Source organism: Bombus impatiens, unplaced genomic scaffold (assembly GCF_000188095.3).
Source record: "Bombus impatiens unplaced genomic scaffold, BIMP_2.2 scf_0640, whole genome shotgun sequence".
NCBI lineage: Eukaryota > Metazoa > Arthropoda > Insecta > Hymenoptera > Apidae > Bombus > Bombus impatiens.
Window position 1 is genome coordinate 757,107 of NT_177059.1, and position 24,754 is coordinate 781,860.

At 43.1% G+C, this 24,754-nt stretch overlaps 4 protein-coding genes across 8 annotated transcripts in view; 2 read left to right on the top strand and 2 right to left on the bottom strand.

Annotated features, from left to right (window-relative positions):
• LOC100746665 (serine/threonine-protein kinase KIN4) overlaps nt 1-3,577 on the bottom strand; it is a 14,699-nt gene extending 11,122 nt beyond the window's left edge. For all 4 annotated transcript variants that reach the window (XR_004462307.1, XM_033322493.1, XM_033322494.1 and 1 more), the window contains exon 1: nt 3,323-3,577. The gene's annotated coding sequence lies outside the window, so the exon portion shown is untranslated. The remainder of the gene's footprint in view (nt 1-3,322) is intronic.
• Nucleotides 3,578-3,639: 62 nt separating this feature from the next.
• LOC105681193 (exosome component 10) lies at nt 3,640-7,462 on the top strand. The gene is made up of 7 exons (XM_012389332.3): nt 3,640-4,028; nt 4,100-4,329; nt 4,415-4,660; nt 4,747-6,261; nt 6,352-6,884; nt 7,048-7,204; nt 7,280-7,462. The coding sequence occupies exons 2-7, from the start codon at nt 4,222-4,224 to the stop codon at nt 7,331-7,333; spliced, it is 2,613 nt and encodes an 870-aa protein (XP_012244755.1). The 5' UTR covers nt 3,640-4,028; nt 4,100-4,221; the 3' UTR covers nt 7,334-7,462.
• A 192-nt stretch (nt 7,463-7,654) lies between these two features.
• LOC100746784 (pancreatic triacylglycerol lipase-like) lies at nt 7,655-9,915 on the top strand. Of its 2 annotated transcripts, XM_012389320.3 has the most exons (6): nt 7,655-8,449; nt 8,636-8,739; nt 8,811-9,121; nt 9,206-9,301; nt 9,398-9,643; nt 9,779-9,915. In XM_012389320.3, exons 1-6 carry the CDS (start codon nt 7,964-7,966, stop codon nt 9,850-9,852), a joined length of 1,317 nt encoding a protein of 438 aa, XP_012244743.1. In that variant the 5' UTR covers nt 7,655-7,963; the 3' UTR covers nt 9,853-9,915. The 2 variants fall into 2 exon arrangements, with proteins under 2 accessions (XP_012244743.1, XP_012244742.1); XM_012389319.3 differs by having other exon boundaries at nt 8,811-9,301.
• Nucleotides 9,916-10,106: 191 nt separating this feature from the next.
• LOC100741799 lies at nt 10,107-21,348 on the bottom strand. Its single transcript, XM_003491929.4, has 9 exons — nt 18,064-21,348; nt 17,241-17,843; nt 13,137-13,225; nt 12,899-12,978; nt 12,665-12,789; nt 11,908-12,372; nt 11,482-11,811; nt 11,243-11,395; nt 10,107-11,175 (listed from the first exon to the last, which is right to left on the bottom strand). Exons 1-9 carry the CDS (start codon nt 19,015-19,017, stop codon nt 10,756-10,758), a joined length of 3,219 nt encoding a protein of 1,072 aa, XP_003491977.1. The 5' UTR covers nt 19,018-21,348; the 3' UTR covers nt 10,107-10,755.
• Between the last annotated feature and the right edge of the window lie 3,406 nt (nt 21,349-24,754).

The window sequence follows — 24,754 nt, forward strand, 5'->3', positions numbered from 1 at the left end:
CCGCCGATCAACGGCTCTAGCGACGACGCTTACCCCCCCGACGACGCACGCTCGTTTCCTGTCTGCGCTGTGCGCGCTGCCAACCGTATTCCATCGAATCCAGTCGAATCGAATCGACATACGATTTCATCGAACCGAAATCTCGTTGTTTCTTCCGACAGCGCAAGTTCGTTTCTTTTCCTCCCTCCGTTGTCTCCGACGACCGGCTACACGGTCGGAGAAAGACAGCGAAAGCGAAAGCGACGCGCGGGTATCTCCGCATCGTCCACGACAGACTACGGATAGCAAGTAGAATGTTTCGCGATTCGAGAACGAAGGAAGGAGACTGACGATCGCGAACGAAACGAAAGCGAAAAGCTCGGCTGGACCGCGCCTGCGATCCACACTCTTGGCCTCCGTTTCCGAGCGAGTTACGCTTCGCTTCGCTTTGCCTGGCTACCTCGGTGAGTAACCTCGATCCGTGTACCTCTGTGTCTTTCCTTGCCCGAAAAGCGTACGAATATTTCTCGAGGCCCACCTTGACTTCCTCGCGGCGAGCTCGTTTGGCTGATCGTCACGCAGAAGCCACGCCAACACGCGTGCCAAACGAGAAGCAGCGTAGCTTTTCACGGAAACGACCCGACCGCTCTTTCGCTTTCCGTCTCTTTTCATCGTCGGATCGTCGAGGCCGACTCCGCAATTCGCACTCCGTCGGCAATCGCATTATCCGCATTAATTGCGAACGACGGAATCGAATCAAATTTTGCGAATCGGTGAATTTCTTCGGCAACCGATACACTGACTAAAGGACCGTGTGCCAATATACGGATTATACGGAGGTAAATAACGAAAGAAGTAAAACAAAGGACGCGAGGATCGAATCGTCGAAGAATCGTGGCGGGTCGGAACGGAACACGTGCCCGTAGAAAATCGCAGGCGAGCTCGCGCGCTCACGCGTAGTCTTTCTCGTTCTCGATATTCGATCGTGGTGCGTTTCGATATTTTTAGCGGGCACGTAGACCCGCCGCGTGGGCAGACCAGCTTCAGGGCTGATGTCCTAATGACTTCCATTTCCCCTTTTTCTCTCTTTCTGCGCTTCCTGGCCGAATCGGTGGTCGATCGGCGACGTTTTTCGATCGAACGAGAACAGAGTTCGCGAAACGGAGTTCGCGACGACGAAAAACACGGCCGGAGATCGCGATCGATTCGACGATCGGATCGCGCGACGCGAACGAGCGTTCGCCGCTGTGCGATTTCGATGCAGCGCTAGTAGGAACGATGTAGCCAGGTCATGATAATTTTTACCTCTTATTTATAGACCGAGTCTAAAATATCTTCTGTCAACGCGCGAAGTCTGAAAGAACGCGAGATAAATTCGACCGAGCAATTAGAAATAAACGCGCGCGGCCGATCGCACAGCCGATTCGCGCGGCTTCGCGCTGTCGTATCTTCCAAATCCGACTCGCTCTCTTCTCCTTTTTTCCTTCTTTCTTCGATTTCCTTCTCTCCTCTTTGCCAAGCGGTCTGCTTCTCGCTTTTCGGCGAAATTTTTCGAGTCGGCAAACCTGCTAAAGCGGAACTATTCGCGCGAACCAGAGGGTCGACGCGCGAAGGCGCCGTTTGGCAACGATCGGTCGAAAAATTTGCCAACTTTGATTTTCTTCCCGCGACCTCGAAACGTCGACGATAAACCGTACGAGCACGCGCGCCTCCTTCTAGTTCCTTGTTACGTCTCTCTTCCGATCCTATCTATCGCCTCTTTCATCTATTTCAAATCGGTGCTACGGATTACGAATCTTCGTGCACCGCTGCGCCTCTTCCATCTCGTTCTCGTCTCTTCGGGCTACTCGTCGCCTCTCTCCCCGCTCCTCTCTGCTCTTTTTCCCCAAACTTTCGAAATTTCGTGCGCGATCCGCCACAGTTTCGAATCCGTTGCAAACGCGTTAGCCGTTATACGCTCGTTTTCCCGATATCGTTTCACCGTTAACAGCCGTTCGCGCTCGCTTTCAGTTCGTCGACACTCGCAACGAACGACCATAGAGAAAGCAGCGCGAAAGTGCTTCTCGAAACTGTTCGATATACGTAGAATGTTTATCGGGCCAGAGGATGTCGTTCGAACGTGACGTCATCCGGTGGCTTGTATGGCATCTTGTGATTCACGTATTATTATTAAAACCCTTATTATTCCATCGCGCGACTCGCATTGCATATATGAATGAATCTCTGTACGTTGGTCGTGGGTGATTGTACGCGTGGATCGCAATTTCTCGCGACAAAAGTTTGAGTCACCAAGAATTAATAGACTACTCGGTGAATTTCATTCGCGACCATCTGGATCTATGCTATTTCTGCCCCCGTAAATCTTTCGTGGTATTACGTTAAAGCCGTATTAACGAGGAAAAGAAAATTAACAAGAGAAGAAAGAAAGAAAGAAAGAAAGAAAGAAAGAAAGAAAGAAAAAGAGGGCAGAGCCGATGTAGGGAAACGACAAAGCGTCGATAGACAGCGTTCGAAGGAACGTCGAATAAAACGTCGCGAGAAGACAGAGTTACCGTATGTTCTCCGACAAATTGCTAAGGTCAGGATCGAAATCGAATTCCGCGAGTCCGAGTGTATACGGTGAAACTCGATGTAAATATTGTCGGTAAGAACGGGACGGTAATAGGCGATAGAATGGGTAAATTCATTTCCCGATGTGGGTAATAAGACGTATCGATTGACGCGAGAATCGTTCTATCAATTGGGTTAAATAAAATGTATGTCACTGTGTGCGTACATGTATTTGTGCATCGTATGCAACTAAAGCGCGTAGCGCGGTATGTAGGTTCCTGCCGATAAAAATAGCATTCTGATATTTCGAAGAGTTCTTTAGGAACATCCGTTAATTATTTCGATCGTTATCGTTCGCTATATAAACGTAAAAGGAAACACCGAGTGGACGTCATTCCGAGATAATACAGTAATGAAAACGAGAGTGACGTCGACGTCGTGTACGACGATCACGACCACAACCGCGACCACGACCACGATCACGATCACGGCGACGACCACGACGACGACCACGATGACGACCACCACGACGACCTCGACGACGACCACGACGACGACCACGACGACCACGTAGAGGAGGACAACGACGATGACAACGGGCTTTCCTTCTTCGTTATTGAGTAATCGAAAACGCCCACGATAGAAAATCGACGCTTGTTCGTAACGTTTCTTTATTCAGGATTAATCGGGATAGACGTTCCTTCTTCACACTCATATTCGTCGATGGAACGAACGAACGCTCTGAATGAGAATCGACACTCGGGTAGAGTCTAAAAATAGCGAGAATTTGTACCTTACAGTGAACTCTGGAGCCAAATTATCCTCTTTTGCGGCTGCTTTACGCTCCCGGGCAACTATACGAAAGTTACACTATTTACACTGTTATTATCGTCTTTGCGGTGACTCCGATCACTAAGTCTCTACGACTTTTGAATTTTTCTGAGAGATCGTACACGTTCCTCGTTTCCATTTCATTTTACCAGACATTTTTCGCGTGACGATATCGCACACAGTTCATGCGCTGCCACCATCTTTATTTACTAATTTTGGACTTGAACACTGAGAACAGGGAATGGATAGATTATAGTGATACCAGCGCCATCCTTCGACGTCATTTTCTACATTGCGAGTGTATGCGTTTTAAAAGAGTTTCGTACGATTTCGCTAATTTCGTCGCGATTGCATTTCGCCGATGCGATCACCGCTATAGAAAAAAACATCGTTCGCTATATATTAACGACATTTTTTATATAATGCGACACGATTCTTTATTATACGCAAACCGCGCTCCGCTTTCCAACTTCCTTTTCTTTATAGGATATAATCTTTATTTTATGATAGAATCATAGATCATTCTATGGATGTAATGGTCACAGTATGCGTGAAATGTCGTCAGAATCAGAATTATCGAAACTAGCACTTGTTAAAGTTACTTGATATGATTTTTCGAGAAAACGGATTTTTATACCATATTCGCGGCTAGATCGGTATGTAATACGGTATGTAGGTGGCTACTTATTGTTGGTGTGTTCGCATGATACAATAGGGATACAAAATTTGCAAATTGTAGGTTACGTTCACGAACATATGTACGTAGGTTACGTTCAATGTAGTTCCACTTTTGTATATTTGTTTCGTGCTATCGAATAATTTTATACGAAGGGAGAAGAGTAAGTGCTTATAATTAACGGCATGGATACTACGGAAGATTGCAGTGGCAAATGCCAAGCGTTAGAAAATGAGAATGAACAAGTTGACCAATTAATACCTGGATATGAGAATTTTCACGATTACGTTCAGGTATAGTTACACTTGTTGAACTGTTTAATTTGAAAAATTTGTCCCTTCTTTTATTCTTATGTACCAAATGATCGTTATATTCTAGGAAGCATTCGATGCCATAAAACTTGGGATTAAATGTGCTAATAGTTTACCAACTGGATCAAATTTCAATTATTACTCGTGTTTTCCCAGTTTTCTCAAAGCCAAGGAGGAAAATACAAAGTTGATAATGGACGTTATGCAGCATTTATTGGGGTTAGCTGGCATAAAGGGCAATATATCGAATCTTGATATCGAAGAGAAGTTTGATCTTCTATTAGAAACGAACGACATGCTTTTGGACCGAGCCGTAAGTTTTTCAAAAGATATTCTTTCTATGTTTTTCTATGCTTAAATTTTTATTTTTACGAATCCAAAACGTGCTGTGTATCGCAGAATGCCTTAATGGACAAAGAATGTGGCATCGCTAAGAATACCGAAGTAGAATTGCTGGTGTCGAGCGCAAAGGATCAACCAGATGGAATTAACGGTTCGTGGAACAAAAAAGTTTATCGATCCCAAGACACAGAGAATATTCAATCTGTTCGTTTATTAGCTGCTAAAAATATTCAAAGGCCGCAGCTAACGTTCAAAGACAAAATTGACAATAGCTCTAAACCCTGGTGTCCTAGAATTAAAGACAAACCCAATTCTTTGAAACCTTTGGCTATTTATTTGGAAGAAGGTGAAAATGGCGAAATCTTTAGTCATCCTTACGAATACGAGCTGGATATGTTCGTCCCTCCTAATGATCAGTTGAAAAAATCGGTACCAAAAAAGTATAAACCCCTGGAAGAAACGCTATTGGTAATGATCAAAGATCCGTCGGATATAAAGTTACTGATAGAAGATCTAAAAAGGTACAAAGAAATTGCTGTAGATTTGGAACATCATTCGTACAGAAGCTTTCAAGGAATCACCTGTTTGATGCAGATCTCAACGGGAGATACAGATTACCTGATAGATACTCTGTCGTTACGATCCGAATTACACGAGCTAAATGAAATTTTTACCAAGTCTACGATACTAAAAGTTTTTCACGGAGCGGATTTAGACATTCAGTGGCTTCAGAGAGACTTATCTCTGTACGTAGTGAATATGTTTGATACGCATCAAGCGGCGAAACAACTTAACATGCCGTACTTAAGTTTAGCATATTTGCTAAAACATTACTGTAATGTAGATCCTGATAAACATTTTCAAATGGCAGATTGGCGCATAAGACCTTTACCAGAGAAACTTATGAAATATGCCAGGGAGGATACGCATTATTTATTGTACATAAAGGATTTATTAAGGAACGCTTTAATAGACGTTGCTAATGGACAAATCAATATTTTGAAAGCTGTATACGACAGAAGTACAGAGATTTGTAAAAAGACTTATATAAAACCAGTATGGACGGAGGAAAGTTGCATGATTATGTATAGAAAGAGCCAGAAAATGTTTAATAATAAACAGCTTTATGCTCTAAAAGAATTGCATAAATGGAGAGATCAAACTGCCAGAGGGGAAGATGATAGTATTGCTTACGTATTGCCAAATCATATGTTACTGAACATAGCTGAAACATTACCTCGTGAAATGCAAGGAATTTTGGCATGCTGCGACTCTATTCCTCCTTTGGTTAGACAGAATTTATTAAAATTACATAAAATAATATTGAAGGCTAGGGAACAGCCGCTTATCAAGCCAATCATTGAAGATGATATCAGGCAAAGATTGACGCAAAGAAATCCTGTTAACAGTTCAAAAATGTGGATGTATTCACCTCACGATATTCCCAGTGATATGGAAGCACGAGCTGACTTACCATGCTTGTTAGATGGAAACAACATAATAGAAGAGCAAATTTCGAATATGGCGATGAAGCATGCGGTGACTGTGTTTGACAGCCCAACTACGTCTGAGGTAGCGTACGAATAATAAAATTAATTATCTTGTATAAAAATTAAGAAAGATCGACAGTTGTAGTTTTCGTGGTTGTTTGCTTGTTTACAGAATGAGGAAGCAGAAATGGACGAGCAGGAAAGTAATAGAAAAAAAAGGTTTCCCTTCGTAAGTCCGTTTGAACGATACAAACGGGTTATACCTATGATAGCGGAACAAGAAGCACAGGAAAGAGAAAAGCTAAGACAAGAAGAAGAAAATCGTTTGAACGAACTAAAAATGAAAGAAGATGAAATGGCAGAGAGTAAAAACAGAGTTCACAAACATTTTAAACGTGTTTCTCAAATGGTGTCAGAAGGAAGTGCGTCAGATTTACCAAAAAAACCATCTCAAACTCCACTGAGTCAAATGTCGGGTCGTAAAAGAAAACGAGATTCAAATATTAACAAACAAGATGAAGTACATGATAAAAAAATTAAAGATGATTTATCAAACCCAACTCCGATGTTAGAAACCAAAACTACTCAATATGTAAAACAAGAATCAGATGAAATTGAACGTTTAAGCGAAGAGCAAAATGTACCGGAAAGTATTACAAAAAATCGGAAACAAGCATCGAGTAATGAAACTGTTAATCCGTTACGGTAGGTATATTAAAAAATTTGTTATTTTATTAGTGGTCGTATTACTCAGTTCTATGTTTTAAGCTAAGCATCTTGAAATTTTAATATCATAACGTTTATGAATGCTTAAAATATATGAAATTTCGTAAGGTAAGAATTATTGATAAATTGAATGTGTTTATAGCACAAGAAAAAAAGGAGAAAAGGACGGTATAATTAAGGAGTTGAAAAAGAAAGGTATGATGCCATCAAAAACATTCGACTATAAAGTCGTAGATTTTAGTACTTTTCAAGGAGGTAGTACAAACGTATCCAACCAAGTAAACTTTGAACAAACAGTGGTAAGGAAATGTATATCGTTCATTTCGTGCATTTATATTCAAATATTAACGTTTTATTTTGTTGTTTTTTTCCAGAAGAGAAAAAAAGAAAAAACACGAAAAAGGAAGAAGCAAAAATTGAATATATAAATTGCAATATTTTTTAGAACGTATTATCTTATCATTCTTGACACTAATGAAAATAGCAAATAGCGCAATGCTGCGTGATTCGTTGGATCATGTACAGATGATATGTAATAAATGATGGTGTTTATAGATGCTACGCTTCTAAATAATAGTTTAAGAAGGCACGAATTAAATACTTCTTTTAAATAGGGGTGTATTTAAAATTTAATATATTTTTATTTTTAACGAAATTATAAAAATTAGTTTGTTACATCTTCACATTAATGTCTCTCCTTCGTATTAATACTTTCAATGTTATGAGAATATTATAAACTTGAGGATTTTTTTAAATCTTTATTATTTTAATGTATCGAAGAATTATTAGTAAAAAAAAAAAAGGCGCTTTATTATACTGACACCGGAAATAAAAATAAGAAGGATTAGTTTATTATTAAATTGATTGAAATATAACGTCTATAATGTCGAAAAGACGTAAGGATGTTTTTACAATTATGTACTCCGAAGTGTTAGTTTACTTGAAATTAGCAATGTAATCTACGTTATCGTTAGGTCATGACTTCAATTTTTTTGGTTGTATACAGACGTATATACGTAGATATATAGACATGTTCCATTACGATCAGAAATTCAGTAATGAAAATGATGTGGATTGCACTACTGCTCATCAGATTGCCTGCGATTTCTGCCATGCAGGATCACATTTTGGAAGAAAATGTAAAAATAGATACAAGTGGAGATCGTATTGATAACAATTTATCGAATTTTCGTAATAGCAATTTGACAGCTTTCATTTATACACTCTCGAATTCCTCGAGTTTTATCGACTATCGAAAAAATTCCCAGTCAGATCAAGTGGATTGTTTTGGTTTAGGAAAAAGAGTAGCTGCGATTTTAGAATGGTTTTTTATGAGTAATTCAAGTGGAAATGCTTTGGATGTTCAATTTTTACTTTCTTCGAGAAAACAACCACGACGCGTTCAGGTACTTATCGGTAAACAATTTGGCTTGGAGTGGACAGACTTTCAAATCGAACGAAGGACGATCGTAATAGTTCACGGATTCTTATCGCATGGTCAACAATCGTGGATCAATGAAATGGAAAAAGCATTTCTTCAATGGGTAGATTACAATTTTTCTTTTTTTCTTTCTTTTCCATACACGTTGAAGTACATTTTAAAAGACGAACGGAATCTTTCCCCTTAGAAAGTAATTGATGTTGTAATACATGTTAGCAACGTTAGTTTTCTAATCTTTTATCATCGGTAATTCAAACAATAATTTTGTTTATTCTCTAATATGTTTTAGAACGACGTTAATGTTGTAATTGTAGATTGGAGTGCCGGGGGCAATACTTGGAATTACTACAAAGCGGCAGTTAACACAAAAGTAATAGGATATCAAATTGCAAGGTCTGCTTTACGTACCTATTTGTATAGGTGTTAATCGCACAAAAGCTCATGGAGCTTATTGTCTTGTAAAGATTTCTAGAACACGTAGAGAATGCAACAACAAGCACGCAAGGTAATTCCGACAACAATAATTGGGGACCATTGCATTTAGTTGGCCATAGTCTTGGAGCACATATTTGCGGGTTTGCTGCGAAAGAACTGAAAAAAAGGCGAAGTAAGTGGGAAGTCCAGAGAATAACAGGATTGGATCCTGCACAACCTTGTTTCAAGAATGTACATTCTACGATGAAACTTCACAAATCCGATGCACCATTCGTCGATATTATCCATACTAATGGGAAATTACTTTCGGAGATCGGATTAGGTTTACCAGAACCGATAGGTTTGATATTTGTACATACATTGTGTATACACCGTGTTTTATGCTATTACGAGAATGAACGAACGGACGAACAATTTGTATCAGGTCACGTTGATTTCTACCCTAACGGTGGCAAAAGCCAGCCTGGCTGCGTAAAGATCGATTCTTCGTATTTTGAATATCTACCAATTCCTCTTCGAGGCAAGTATTCGCTAAATACGTTTCTTATTATCAGTTTTGAAAAAAGCTTATTACTGTAAGCTTTCTTCCTCGGATAAAATATCGAATTGATTTTAGCAATTAACAAGTCTATATGCAGCCATGGACGCTCGTACGTTTACTTAACGGAGTCTTTGATATCCGAGGTTAAGCACAATTGCACTTTTTGGGCACATCATTGGGATTTATCGTATCGAAACCTGATACAACTAACAACAGAATCGTGCGATAAAACTATTTGTGCCGAAATGGGCATAAACGCGATAAATTATCCTCAACGAGGAACATTCTTTGTCGCAACTTCCAACATTCCACCTTTTTGCGGTAAGATAGATCTATTATATGTATAATAAAATTAGATATATGTACAGTTACCATAGTAGTTATGTACAGATACCATACTTACTCCGCAATAAAATATACAAATATAAACGTGCCATAAACATTTTAATGTTGTAGTTAATGGTACTCGTATGATCAATGAAGTAATAATGCAATTGGAGAGGGATTACGCAGACGAACTTCGGGATTAAGATGTATAAGTGAGTTAAGAAAAATGTATTATTAGCTGATAAATAAACGAACTTTAATTAAAATTTCAGTTACATAAAACACTTAAGTTATTAAATGCAGCTAAGTACTATTTACAATGGAATTTCGAAAATTAAACAAATTATATACATGTCACGCTATTTAATTTCATGCGTGAATGCTGCGTGAATAAACAGTCTTTGATTTTTTAAGGAAGAAACGATATTTACTTTCTATGAAAATGACTTGAATCATGTTTATGCTTATGTTAATATTACAACTTAATTATAAATTACGATGCACAAGTTATACAGACAAAAAGGTATTACTTCGTTGTACAAACTCCTTTCCTTTTCCTGATTGCGATTTGTTACATTGTAGCGAAAATATTAACTTTATCCTCGACTGATCTTGTCCGTCCCGTACAGTTTCTATATGTATGTATATGCTATCATTGGCACTTTATTGACGCAAACAAATATGCATTTAGTAACTTGTCGTTTAAAATTGGTATCGAACGCGTACAAAACACGTTTGACAAATATTTTCGTCGACTATCTGTAGCAGATGGTGCGTTTCGGTGCGCCGTATTTCGTATTGTTCGGTAATTGCTATCGCGGGCAATACGACTCGATATCAAAGATAAGAAATGTTTCTTTGTACAGTGAAATTTGACTTTTTCTAGGAGAGTCACTTTTAATTTCAATCGTACTTTGGTAGTTCGTTCATATGTATAATTAATAACTTCCGTTGTTATTTATTTTTTACAGTATAATTGCATCTACATATTTTTCATGTATCATTATACCTATTCGCACCTGCTCTCCCTTTCTTTCCTTCGGAATCAGAAGGAAAAACATTGTTGAATTCCTGAATGTCAGGAGGCGAAGCAAAGCGTAAGTCGTTCAATTAATAACTTGAACGTAAGTGGCTGGAAATATTCCAGTTCGTCCTCTACACTCTCCTATCCACCAACCATCTGGTTGTTTTTGATGTACCGTTATCAAGTCCCCAGGACTTAAGCTAAGCTCGTCGTTTAAATTTGCCGAGTATTGATAGATCGCTCTACATTGTTCCGTTGCGTCGGACTTGCCACCCGTTTCGGTGGCATCGACGTCTTGATTATTATTGTCCTCGGAATGACTACTGAATTCATCGAAATCGCTAAAGTCATCCTCGTCCGGTGGATTCTCCGAGTTTCCATCGCCAGCTGTTCGATCGGCCCAATGACGACTCTCGGTATCGTGATCCTTTACGAGATGAACATCCATTTCGTCTTCATCCTCCTGAATCTCAAACGATTCGTTCTTCGCCCAAGAAGGAATCTGCGTGGAAGAATGTGCGTGCACTTTTCTCGTTCTTTAGATAACGATAAGAATCACGGAAGCTCACCTTAAGGACACTTTGCTGCAAACCCTGTTTATCCCTTGAAACTAAAATATGTTCGGCCAACGGATGTTTGTCTCGTTTACTGCCTTCTACTTCGGCCAATGTTCCTCCGACTTTATACCTCGCTGCCTCCAAATACAATAACATAGAACGCATCTAAAAGAAGGTAAGAGTTGAACGGTTTCCGAAGAAGGTACACGACATAGCGAATGACAAAAGAAAGAGCATAAGAGTAATCGTACATGGTGTAGTTTTTCCGTTACGTTTTGCGTGCTCTCATCCGCCGCGAATGCCGGTGTTGCAATGAAAGCTCGGTGAAGAGTTTCCAAACCTTCCCTGCCGCGCCTCTCGCGCTCCAAGTCCTGCCTGATCAGATGAAGGACTCTTACCAGCGCTTGTTTCCGACGTTCTCTGTTCATCGCTAGAGTAACGTGTTCGGCATAAAAGTCTGGGAGCAATTGCTCGGCGTTACACCCGTCGTTGCTCTCTACTCTGCGTATAAGATTCTTCAAGATTTCGATGTCTTGGGACACGTTACAGTTACGTATAGGAGCTGCCAAACGGTCTGCACTCTGTAAGGAAAAGACGACGGATGATAATCACGAGAGCGTTGGCAACGCGGAGGAGATAGAATTGCAGGTACGAGCGCGTATAAGATTCCTACGTACCTGTTGCAGACGGGGAGCTAGGGCTTGCAGATGGGCTAAATAAACGTTCGCGAGATCTTTAAGAGCGCTCAATCGTTCCTCTTCGAGAAGTTCCATTTGTTTGGCTCCTTTCCTCATGGTGCTTTCGAACTCGAGCCTAGCTCTCTCAGCTCTCACGCTCACCGTGTAAAACTCCGTGTCCGCCCTACGAGACGAGTCCTCGGCCTTTCTCCTCCTCGCTTCGAGCTTACTGACCTCCTTCTCCGTCATATGATGGGTCGACGATTTGTTATTGCTCTGCTGACTCTGACTGATCGATTGCAGCCTCGCGAGGTCTTGCAACCTCTCGTTTTCCCGTGCACAAGCGAAACTTTGCTTTTTACTTTTTATCGCAATGTTACGCCACTCGTGAAGAGACTTCCCGGCCTTATCCACGGAATTCTCGATAGATTTCCTCGAACGTCCTTGAGCCTCTGCTACTCCTACCTGCGGATACGCAAACGCCTCCTTAACGCCTATCATCGCTTGTTTCAACGATCATTCGACAAACGCTCAACGGTTTCAGAGGAGAGAAGAATCGAAACGAAATAACACGCGTGTACGTGTACGCGTGCGTATTCTCTACGTGTGCAAGTTCGATGCAAAGGAAGAACCTTGTTCAATTGCTGCGAATGACAATGCACTAACGGCGATAACGACTATCGATAATGCGCGATGATATTTCGAGGAATGGTTCGAAGGGACGATGAAAAAGGAATTTTTACGAAATTCGACGCACTCTGATCGGTTTGGCGAGTTGTTCGCTAAGCGTAATTCCCCAGATTCTATGAGCTTCTGCGGCAGCCTCCATCTCCTCGCCGACGCATCTCCATGCTTCGTTCACACCTCCGCTCCCGTTGCCACCTGCGTTTCAAAAACCAGCGATTGTATTTAAAACTGGTACCTCGACTTTCTTTACTTTATATCACGTTGCTAAATCAATCGTTAAAAGTTAAAACGACGAAGAGAGTACCTTGATCCTTCGCGCACGCCTTAGTCAGTTTGTTGCTCAGTTTGCTGAGTCCTTTGGCATAAGTCGCTTCCAATTCCGCTCTGAAATAAGAGAAGACAAGAAACAAAAGGTTTACGATTCAAGGCGAATATACACGTATCACAAATATATAATAAATAGCGAATGTATTAAGAATGCGGAGATACACGCGCGCTGCGTGTCGAGAAGAAGCGATTCGATTAACAAAGAAGCAACTCACCTTTCGTGCAGGATCGATGCCAATTCCTTGCAGAAATCTCCACCCTGTTTCACGTACCTTCGAACATCTTCGAATCCACCTTGTCCACCCTGCAACCAGAAACCAGATATTAATTTTTCTCTGTTTTTCTTACTTTCGAAACTAAAAGCTCGCAACCAGAGCTCGTTGTACGCTTGAACGATCGTGGAGAAGGATAAGGAGCACGCGGAATATAGCGGTAACCACGCGTCACAGCTCACGAGATGCAACGTTTCTAACGTCTTGCGAGCGAGTTACAACGATTTCTTTTCGCGGCGAATTCTCGCCGACTCTGGCTTACGGATTGGCGGAAGAAACAACAATTACCATCCGTTACACGAAAGTAGATATAAATTTATAAGCACCGAGTTTTATTTTTACGGTTCATAAGCGAAGCAAGAGGATAATAAGGTCGAAGAGATATTTAGAATGTTAAACGCGAGCATTATGAACAAGAGACGACAAGGTAGAAAACATAGAGAAAGAACGGAATTAATTAAAAGTAGAAAGTATATGTATACCTATCTCCAAGAGTTTATTGCTCGCTAATCGAATGCTGGTACTCGAACGGGTAAACGTTCTTCGAGTCTTTAACGCGTTCCTCCCTTGAGGTATTTCGTAAAATTACAAACTTCAGGAGAGAAACGAGAACCACGAGACACGTGGTGTGGATGTCAGGAACGAAGCGAGCATAGCCAAAGTTCTTGGTACATAAACCGGTCATGTAGGTGAGAAATTTGTCGTTCTTATTTCTGGTCAGCCACAACTAGATTTTCCTGTGCATTACGTACCGTCTTATATCTGAGATATTTTCCTCGACTAACGACCAGAACGAAGAAAGGGTGTATCGGAAATGTCATTTACCGGTAATTTCTGACGTTACGCCCGACTCAACCTTTCGAGTAACTTTCTGACTGGACGACTTTCCAAGCCACTGAATGGTAAAAATTCATTTTTCTACATTCTCGTCTTGTACACTCTCTACCAAATGGAACCAAGTAGAACTCTGTTCAGCGTTTTTATTCGGGTTAAATCTTATCACCGAACAAGGTCGCACGCGCAAGTTCTACGACCGAATTCGTACGGTTAGTTTTACTCGTGAAACTCGATTAAATGAAACTTATTTATTTTAGAACAGCATAGAATGTAGGAAACGAAAGAAAATCCGTCGGCCGATGAAAAGCAAAAGTGGATAGTTGGCGAGGGAACATACGTTACGCATTGATTACGCATTGGTTACGCAACGTTAAATGTTAGCCTAAATGCGGACGAGCGACTTTAGCTCACGCGATATCCTCGCGATCGTATCTCTTTCTTTGTTTTCTCGATTAAAAACAACAAAGACGGACGTATCGTCGCAGAATCTCAGCGACGTCGCGCCGCATCGGATCTTAGTTTGTCCGAGGGCCCGCAATAACATCGAATCAACTGATCGCGTCATCGGTTAGAATGCATCGAGGCGAAGGTGATGCATTAGACGAAAATGACCGTGAAATCACGTCCGTGTGACTGTATTTAGACGCATAGCAGGGCGGTTAAACCTATCGTTGACAATTTTGTAAAGAAACATAGTCTCCGCGTCTATCGTTCAAACGGTGTTAATCGAATCTGTTATTCCATTGCACAGGATTATCCGTCTTAATTATCCGGATTTTGTCGAGCCGGTCTCGACGTTTTGCTAAGTGCGGTACTCGCGTGACAAAGGCATGTTCCACACGTGGAAGACGAAGGACCAGGGACAAATATAGACAAAGTGGCGTTCATTAATTTTAAAAAGCGGAACGAATGCGCTTCAGAAATCCAAGCCGCTTAGTAGCTCTGCGTAACACGCGCATCACACTGGTCGATAAATACAAATACAACGAACGTACGTTGAGAGAGAAAGATCGACATAGAATAAGTTATAATTAAAGAATGAGATATTAGACAACGCTAGAATTTATCCTCGAGCGATCGTAATTTAACACGAAAGGAAGATCTTTTAGAAACCCTGATATCAACCGTGAACGCGTTAATCGCGACGATTAATTTGATCTATTGTGTTTCAAGATGAGATACGTGACTACTTCCGCCTGTCGATTAACCTTCCGCGCTAGCGTGTTCACGGTTGTGAGAGAAAGATTAATTATGCATTGCACGAAGAGAGATCGACTTTCTTACGATCCATCTACTTAGACAACGAGCAATCTTATACGCATACGAAGAATAGTAAAATCGTCGGATGGATATGAACGTTCGTATGAATTTATTTGCAAACGGTAAAGAACAAATTTACGAGAGTTCGATGAAACTGCGTACGCAAGAATAAAATACATGGTGGTTGGTAACTGGTGGTACAAGCGAAAAGGGGGTGATTCTACGCGAAAAAAGAAGTCGAAAATATAGAATACAAATTTTTCGTTCGAGGCTTTGCTTTCGAGAAAATTGACATTGAATTTTCGCTCGGTACGCGTGCACTTTATCGCGTCTCGTTGTAACGGATCTCACCGTAGATCGTTGTCTCGATGGAAAAATTAAAAAAAAAAAGAAAAAATTGAAAAATAATTATTATTCTATATTTTCGACTTCTTTCTTCGCGTAGAATCACCCCCTTTCCACCTGTAGCACCAGTTACCAACCACCCTGTATATCGATGCGCTGGTACTTTGACATCGATGTGGAAACTTTTTCGAGTAAAAGGTTAATCGATACGCCCGATTGGATATTACACGTAGTGTAATTGATCGTGAAAGAAATGTGCTGGCACGTGCAACAGGTGGGGCACGATTGTCTAGAACTTGTTACAGGTGTTCGTCCGACTGGATACCTTCTTCAAATACAAACAGATACGCGCGAATCTTCTGATAAGACGCGAGAAAAATACAATTTTTCTCGGTATTATCTTCTAATCGAAATCGTTGAAACTTTGAAATACATAATCTAGGTAGAAACGGTGCTTCTTTGCCGGAAGATAGCCGATCGTCTGGAGGAAGCGGCACGGCCGCGATGCGGTGCTTGCTTTCGACGAACGAAAACAGAGGTGAAATATCGAGAGATCGCGATCGATGTGTACGGTTCCTTTCCCTTTTACCTTCGAGATTTTCTCGGCTTAGGTTCACGTGACGCGGTGAAATCGCGGAGGTCGCAGTTACTATCGCCGTACCGAGCTATTAACGCGCACCTCTCACGAACCTCGTACACAGTTTCTCGCAGCTGCCTCTGCTTTCTTTCGTACGCTCAATTTTCCACGGGTAGCGGCAATTTCTATTCGTTTATCTGGTATCTTTAACGCGCAAACGATTCCTTCGTAGATGATAGAGAAAACAAACGGCAATGACACAGCCTGAATTCGTGGCTTCTCCGTGCGGACTAACGATGAGAACGACGTCCTTGTATGCCACGCACGAATACTTTCGCTTAAAGTATTTGTATTTATATCTGTATTCGCAGTTGGGAAGCTACGGAATCGAGACGCGGCGACTCCAGCTTTCTCGAGAACAGTGCTTGATGGGTAAATTAAGGTTACTTTGAGCGGAAAGTTGGATAGGTCGTGCCAGCGCTGAAATAGTTTTCGGAACGAGAATAAGCTGCCGGTACGTGCCTATCTTTAGCTTATGTAATGCATGGAAAAAAAGAAGAAGAAAAAAAAGGAAAAAGAACGCGAGCTGCGATCAAAGTACAACGAGTAGCATTTTTTCAATCGCCACGATGCCGCATCATCGTCGTACAAACACAGCGTATAAGCGCGTACCCTGTAGTACCTATAGACGTATAGACGTAGCCAAGTATCAGTTAGCATGCAGAAAAGAACAAAGTCGGTTATTCTCTCCGCCCAACTTTCTCACACTTTCTTCGCTTTGATCGTTTCTTTGGTACGATGCTCGGACTCGTCGTTCGCGTGTACGTTAGCGCGCGGTGCGATCGTCGCAGAATAAAAGATTTTCACGTATCGGAAGCGAAGGAAAGATCTCGTTCGATTTTTCTCGGCTCGAGAGCGATCGCCTTGAACGAGAGGGGGTCCATCGAGATCCGTGAGAAAGGAATTTCGTCGCTTCGGTCGAACGTAATCGCGTTACGCGGTGGGTGGAACGAAATAGAAGAATGTACCTCTTCGGTCTCGTGAACGGAGACCGAGTGTAGAAGATGAGTGGAGGCCATTAACCCTCTGATTGACCCCAGCATTCTCCTCTTAATTAAGCCGGCTTTTCGAGCATGATCCCTGCTGTCGATCTCGGCAGCGGTCGCTGCATCGTGGGTCTCGTCGATTTCCGTATCGGAGCAGAGCTTGTCCATGCTGAAGGAAACCGGAACGATACTCAGTTCGCTCTTCTCGTTCAACACGTTGTCCGAGGTGGCGATCATCTTTCCCAAGCCAGTGGTTTTCGTCGGTGCTCGGTGGAGAGCGACGTTCGTTTTCGACGGTGCGATCGCGGTTTCGGGAGAAGAAGACGAGCTTTTTAGGTGCTCTTGCGAAACGGAGGACAAACCGAATTCCTCGACCCTAGTGATCGATCCTAATTCCGGAGTCCTCGCCTTGGTCAGATCGTAGGACGCGCTGTTACCATTCGGAACGGTCACGGTACACGATTCCTCGGAAAGAGCACCGACGGCTTGCAATCTCGCGTGTTTGTTCACCACCTCGTTGATCCGAGACGTTTCGTCCCTTAGCCAGTTTCGCATTTTCTCCCATGCCTTGCCCAGCCGATGTTTCTGCAATTTCAGGACATTTGTTCTCGGTCGCGAGAAGAGACGAGGTAACCGAGATAATCGACACCGGTGACCGGACCCAGCGATAAATCTCTCCTAGCTTCTCTCGAGTTTCGCGAATCGAACGTTTGGAAAGTGGAAGATCGATCGAACGATTCGAAGCTTCGGTTCTAGGTTTATCGCCAAGTCCGATCGTACCGTGCTCCAGCGACGCGCTTAATACCTTCGGATAACGTTCCTCTCGGCGGGCCACCGCGTTCGAGAGAGAGTCGTTCGAGCACTCGACGTCCGAATAAGAGCAGCCCGCCGCGTCGTATCCGTCGCAATGCCTTTTTCTTCGATTCGCTGGATCGCACGGATCCGTTTTTCCTTCCGAATTCGCGACGTTGATCGCGATCGTTGGATCGCTCGCTTTCTCCGCGGACGTGACCTCTTGGCGGGACGCACAGCTCGATTCTTTCGAATCCTGCGAATCGGTTACGTTTCGATGGTCGATTTCGTTTCGAATCTCGGCCGACTCCCCGTGGAATTTCGCTGGACTCGTGCCGCGAATCTCCTCGTCGTCCTTAGCGACTTTTGACTCGCGTTCACTTTCTACCGCTTTCTCGCTTTCGATTTCGTCGTGGACGTACGAATTCCTAGGAAAGTCGTACAGTTCGTCTCGCGTCGACGTATCTTCGTCGTTCTTGTTCGTGGTCACGGTCGCGGTCGTCCACGTCGTAGTCGTTTCTCCTGTAACCGTAGCTCGTTCCACGACAGCCGTTCGAGATTTGTCGTCCGAATGTAGGAAACTGAAGCTGATCTTCGGCACTCCGTCGTCGTCGGTTTTTACCGACGTGACCGCGGTCAATTCCACCGTGTTTCTGCGTCGGTTCTCTCCCTCCTTCTCGTCCCCGCGTTTCTCCGGCCCTTTGTTATCCCGAGTATCGGTTGTCGACTCTTGGTTCGTAGTCGCGACGCTCGCTGTTTCCTCGATCGGTTCGACGCGGTCCGACTTGGACGCATCTGGCAATTCTTGGCAACAATGTATTATTACGGGCGCGGGAATATCGTACCACACTGTCGTGGAGTTTCCATTTACGCCGTTACCGTTGTCGTTGCCATTACCATTGCCGTTCAACAATGTCAACTTTCTGACTGACTTTAAAGTAGCCCATGCGTGTCTCGCTTCTTCCATTTTTCTCTCGCGCCATCCACCGTCCAAAGGAATTACCAACGTACGCTATTACCAATCGTCCAATTCCTTTTCCAGCGGATCGTACAGCTTGACGGTATCCACCATTCTTCGCATATCGTAAAATCATAACGAAGCGGAGCAACGCAACGTTTTAATTTTAACCATCTCTACGTAGGTACTAGCACCAGTCTTGAATAGCTACGTTCGATATCTGGCTGCCTTACGTCGATCGCCGCTTGCGAATCTCTACAAGCACGCCTTCGTATTCGCTTATTCGTGCAATTTCGTTTTGCTATGACAGGTATGCACACAGTCTGACGATCACCGTTCGACGTGTACGCGAACGAGTTCCGAAACGACGTTTCGTGAGAAAAATCTCTCGTCGATCGATCGTCGTATATCGCGATCGTTTTATCGCGATGGACCTTCAACGACGTCACCGTAACGCCTTGTTCGAAACGCCTTGCCGATTGGCAAATACAGGTACCTCGTTCGATCTCATTTTTCGACCAGGTTCGCTCGAGCTCGGTCTACGGTACCGAACAGAATGCTAAATTCGGTTTATCGTAAATACTGTGCTGGCCGTCCGTCGCTCGAAAGCCTGTCGATCGACGAGAAAATTCGACATAGTTTGGCGCTCGTTCGAGTTTAAACGCGTACACGAGTCGTTCCGTTTCGAGCGCGTTTCGGAAACGTGCCGCTGCGGCCGCTCCTTTCGGTCGATTTCGCGTTACGTAAACGATTCATCGGTACTTCTCGCTCAACTTTGTCTCGTAATTCTTCGATAATCGTTCTTCCAACCGCTGCTCTTCCTCGGATCGACCTTCACCGATCGACCAATCTGTACGACTTCTCTCGGACAGTAGGAACGGCACGATGTCGCCTCGTACAACCAACCACACACCTGATATCGCGCGTATCTTTGCGCGCAACATCCAATGGCATCGTTTACTAAATTTCCTCTTTCCGTACATTCAGTTGCTTCCAAGTATTCGTTTCGCGTTCAACGTCTTTCGATGTTACCGACGCACGTATAAACACGGACGATTTCGTTGCCATCGCGATTCCACGACAAGGTGGCAAGGTAGGAGATCCGCGATATCAAAAAGAGGATATTCGTCGAAGGATCGACCGACTGACCGTGTCTCGCGGTTCGCGAGAGGATCGTGCGAATCGCCTGTCCAGGCGCGAGCTCTCGCAACGTACGACGTGCGACGCGTCAACCGCGGATGAGGTGCGGCGCGACGCTCCGCATTTATACTCGCGTCGAATAGCAAATGAAAAGCCGTGATCGATTCAAGGTTAATTATTCGTTTGCGAGGAAGACGATCGCGTTGCGCGACATTCGCCAAACAGAAACTTGCTCTCGTGATCGTGATGTTGGCGCGACGACGTCTCAGTCGTGACTGAATACACGCTGGAAGCCGTATTATACAACAGCGTCAAACAATTATATCCATATTATGTTGCGTACGCGCGTATTACACAACGGTGCAAACAGTGCACCGCGCCGTACCGTAGCGTATCGTAGCTCTACAAAAATAAGTCACGACCGTTTCGCGTGAAAATTTAATCTCGCGAACGGTACCATCGTGACGATGCATTATTTACGTATATCTCGGTGATGAAAAGTCGGTGTTTACCCAGTAGCATTTCGAACAGTATTCGACCCACAAAACGACGATTCACAGATCGGTACGAGTTATCGTCGATCGGAGAAAAACAGCGGCAGATCGAACGATGTGTAGCACAAACGAGCAATACCTCGTCCGTGTCTGCTGTGTGGCTTGTTCGAACAAGCGAATCGTTGTTTTTCTGTTTGACGCGTCCGCCGCCATTTCATCGAACGCGTAACGTTGGAATCACGATTTTCGAACGATCAAAGCTTCGACGTTACACACGGCGTACACGTTGGAAAGGTAACGCGATAACGCGACTCAACCGTTAACTGTCGATGCGAAAAAATTGCATATTTCCTGCAAGAGGAATGTGGCGATATCGGCTAACGCGAGCACTCGTAACGACAACTGGTACTACGACGACGAGACGAGAGAGGAAAACCGACGTGAAGAGAAGAGAGCAGAGGAGGACGGAAGAGACGAAGCGCGGTACGTCGCGGACGCGATTGCACTAACGGCCGTTGTCGGAAACGTAATACGCAATACGCGTCGCAGCAGAACGTAATGCTCCGAAACGAACGCGAGCAAAAGTGGTAGAGGTTGTTTAAGCGAGTAATGCGAGTTTCTAGGCGGGAGGTTATTCTTTTTCCTCGTGACTTATATTTAGCTTGTTTCCGCGCGACACTCGCGCGTTACCGAAACATGGTGTGCACGTGCGGCCGACTCGCTCGACGACAACTGTCGCCGTTCGCCGACTATGTTTCTCCCGTATCGCGAAAGGATGATCCTACCTTTCCGCTATAAGATGCGACCGTCAACACCGGTCCACCGAAAAATCCTCTGTAAAACGCCACTTCGTTCCTGGTCGCATACAACCGCGATTGTATACAACTGTCGCATACAACTTCCACGATGCCTACTGTCTCCCGCAACCATAGTTCTAACCGGTTCTTAAATTCTACTTTCCGGATCTTTAACCTGCCTTTTTCGCGTCTTACCTCGTACGGTTTTTCATCTTTTGCCTTTTCGAACGAAACGCGTATCGTCCAAGCTTATCGATTTTCAATACGCGTTTGTTTCTCGTGTCAGATAGTTGTACGCGTGGCATATGACGCTACGAGTAAAGTCGAACGAGCGGAAACCGATACTCGCCGATGATTTCCTACACATCCTAACCGATGTTTCCTAACCGATGGAATACGCACCATCGACGTATTATGGCAACGCTCGGTAATTAAGGTAAAACCCGAGAACCTGCATACATCGAAGGGAAACCTTGCCGTGAAACTTGCTCGTCTCGTATTTCAAAAGAAAAAAGCAGAAGACGGAAAGGAAATACGGTGCAATTTTTGAGAGAAGGGAGAAAAATCGATTTCACTCGGAGAAGAATACAAATGGAGGATCGATCGGACGACAAACGAGACTGTCTCGTTGCACGAAACGCGTTTTAAACTGTTTGCATCGAAACGATACTCTTGGCCCCTTACTGGTTGAATTAGAGCGAAATAGAGGACGCTTTGACGCGGAGGACGGAAGGATGAAAGCACGTAGATGTTTGTCATCCGGTTGTCATCGACGGCCTGTTACTTCGTTGACCCACTGGCCGTTATAGAAAATATACGTTATATGTTATAGCAGTTCATCGATGATGCGTCATTCTGCCGAAATCTCCGACTTCCTAACATTCTTTTTAAGGTATCGTCGGCTACCAATGATACTCGTATCTTTTTCTGAATTTTATTATCGTTATCGTAGCTGACCACGTAACACTTTATCGCTTATCTACGGAAACATTCGTTCCATTAATTTCAAGTTTGGACAAAAGAATCGACGTGTATCGATAGTCTGCGAAAATCGTCGAACGTTTCATCGTTAGTTTTCATTCTGTCTGTCAACGACGGTGTCGGACGATAAAAGTGTCCCTAAATCAAACTTAATTCGCGATACGTCGATCGAAAGAGTTTCCTAGGAAATTGGAAGAAAAGACGATCCGAAGAATGGGTTGCTAAACACGACAGGGAACTTTTATCGTAAAAATATAAACGTCGTCGTTACAATAACTTCGATAAACGATTGACATGTTAAAACTCCGCTAACTTTTTTAAATAGATTTTTCACTCGGAAGATCTGAACAAAATTCAACAATTTGAACAAAAGAAATCAATGATAAACTGTAAATCGTGTTTAGGTCAATAACTAACCTAATGATAGGGGTAAGATAGATAATAGAGCTGATAATAGAGCTAAAATTTGGTTGAGATAATTTTCCCAAGAAATTCTCTCGATCGACGGTATCGCAAATTCGCATTAGCAGCCCTTTTGTCGTGCTCGTTCACGGCTATGTCGTTCATCGAAAAAGCCTTGCTCCGAGGAAAAGGAACAACTCGAAAGGAAAAGGAAGGATTAACGTCACTGATCGCGCGATTACGATGTGAATTCGAACACGTGTTTCGTATCCGGCAGATTCACCAAAAAATACGACTTACAAAAGATGGTCGACCGTGCGAATCGACGACTACTTACGGCGAGATCGCGAACGATCTTTGGATGAACACAGTTTGTAAACCACTGATATTTCGAAAACATTTTACGATCGACATTCGCTCTTTTCACTGCATCGTACTTCGAATTTATATAATTTCGGTATCGTTAAAAACCATATCGCGCATCGCGAGCTAGTATCCGATACCAATGTTGCGTCACCTACGGCACTTGTTTCTTTTTCTTCCTCTTTTCTCTTCTGTTGTTTCGCTATTTATACGTTTCGTTCCTTCCGCTCGAATTCGATCTAAATATTCTATTCGACGCGCATTAAGGAGTATCGCGAGAAACGCGAACGATAACTGAGACGCCAGAGTAGACAGGGGTTCCTGCGAAATCTTACTGATAATAATATAATGTACATTCATCGCGAAAGCACGCTTTTGCTTATCTGATGATCCATTGTGTTATCCAGTGTGACGTTTATTTTTTTCTGTACGATATATCGTACTCTCATTATTTAGCTAGCATTTGATTTGTTCGTCGCTTTCGTTTGTACGACGAATTCAGACAAACAGCTATCGGTCAGTGATCGAACAATGATCGATCATAGATACTTCGTAGACTATGTAGTTTGTCGCTATGAATCAATGATAAAAACACCGTTGACGCGCTTATATTTGAAATAACGATTGCGTAAAATGAAACGTCCACGTCGTTATCGTTGCAGTAGCTACGTTCGATCGGACGGTGAACGAAAACAGAGTCTGAATATCGCGAGAAAAGTCAAATGTTCCGTCCAATTTCTCATCTTTCGTCAAACTCGATTTTCAACGATATCGTCGCATCCTTCCGTCGAATCGGATACTATGTTACAGTTTGTCTATACAATAAAAAAGAAAACGAGTCGAGTTGACGACGAAAAGTAACGTTTCAGGAAAGTAATTCCTTCGAAAGGCATACGCGAGTACTTGTACGCGAAATACATGAATTTGTCACGGGAAAGCTGCCCGATACGCTAGAACTTTACGACGGTATCATTTTTCTTCCGTCAATTTCGTTGATTTCGATCGACGATAATGCGGAAAAAAGCAAAGAGAAGTGGTGCTGGTTTCGTTTAATCGTAGGTTACGAACATCGAACGTATATCTAGTAGAAGTAGCACGTAATATTTTCCTATAGGTGTGTCACGGAATACCGTGACTCTGAATTCCTCGGCAACGAGTCTTCGCTTGTTTCTCGCTTCGTTCGCGACTTTATAAAAATCTTGCCTTTTACTTTCGGTCGCAACCGGGGATGATTTCCCAGCTACGGAAAACAAAATGGACAAAGTTTCATCGCGAAGAACAGGAAGAAAATACTCGATTCTCCGTTAGACAAATAAAATTTCCAAAATACCGAGCTGCCACGGACGGTTGTACGATTATATCGGTATAAGACGATACGAAAGAAACGAGACAAATCTATTCTATGAAAATCTATATAAATCGCGTAACTTTGAAATATAATTCGTATTGATACGCGTTCCGCGTAGGAATCGATACGAGTTCGCTGTACATATAGCGGTGTCTCGTAATGATATGGCGACGAGAATCAACCGGAAACGGCTCGTCAACCGGAACGAGGTTCTTTCACGA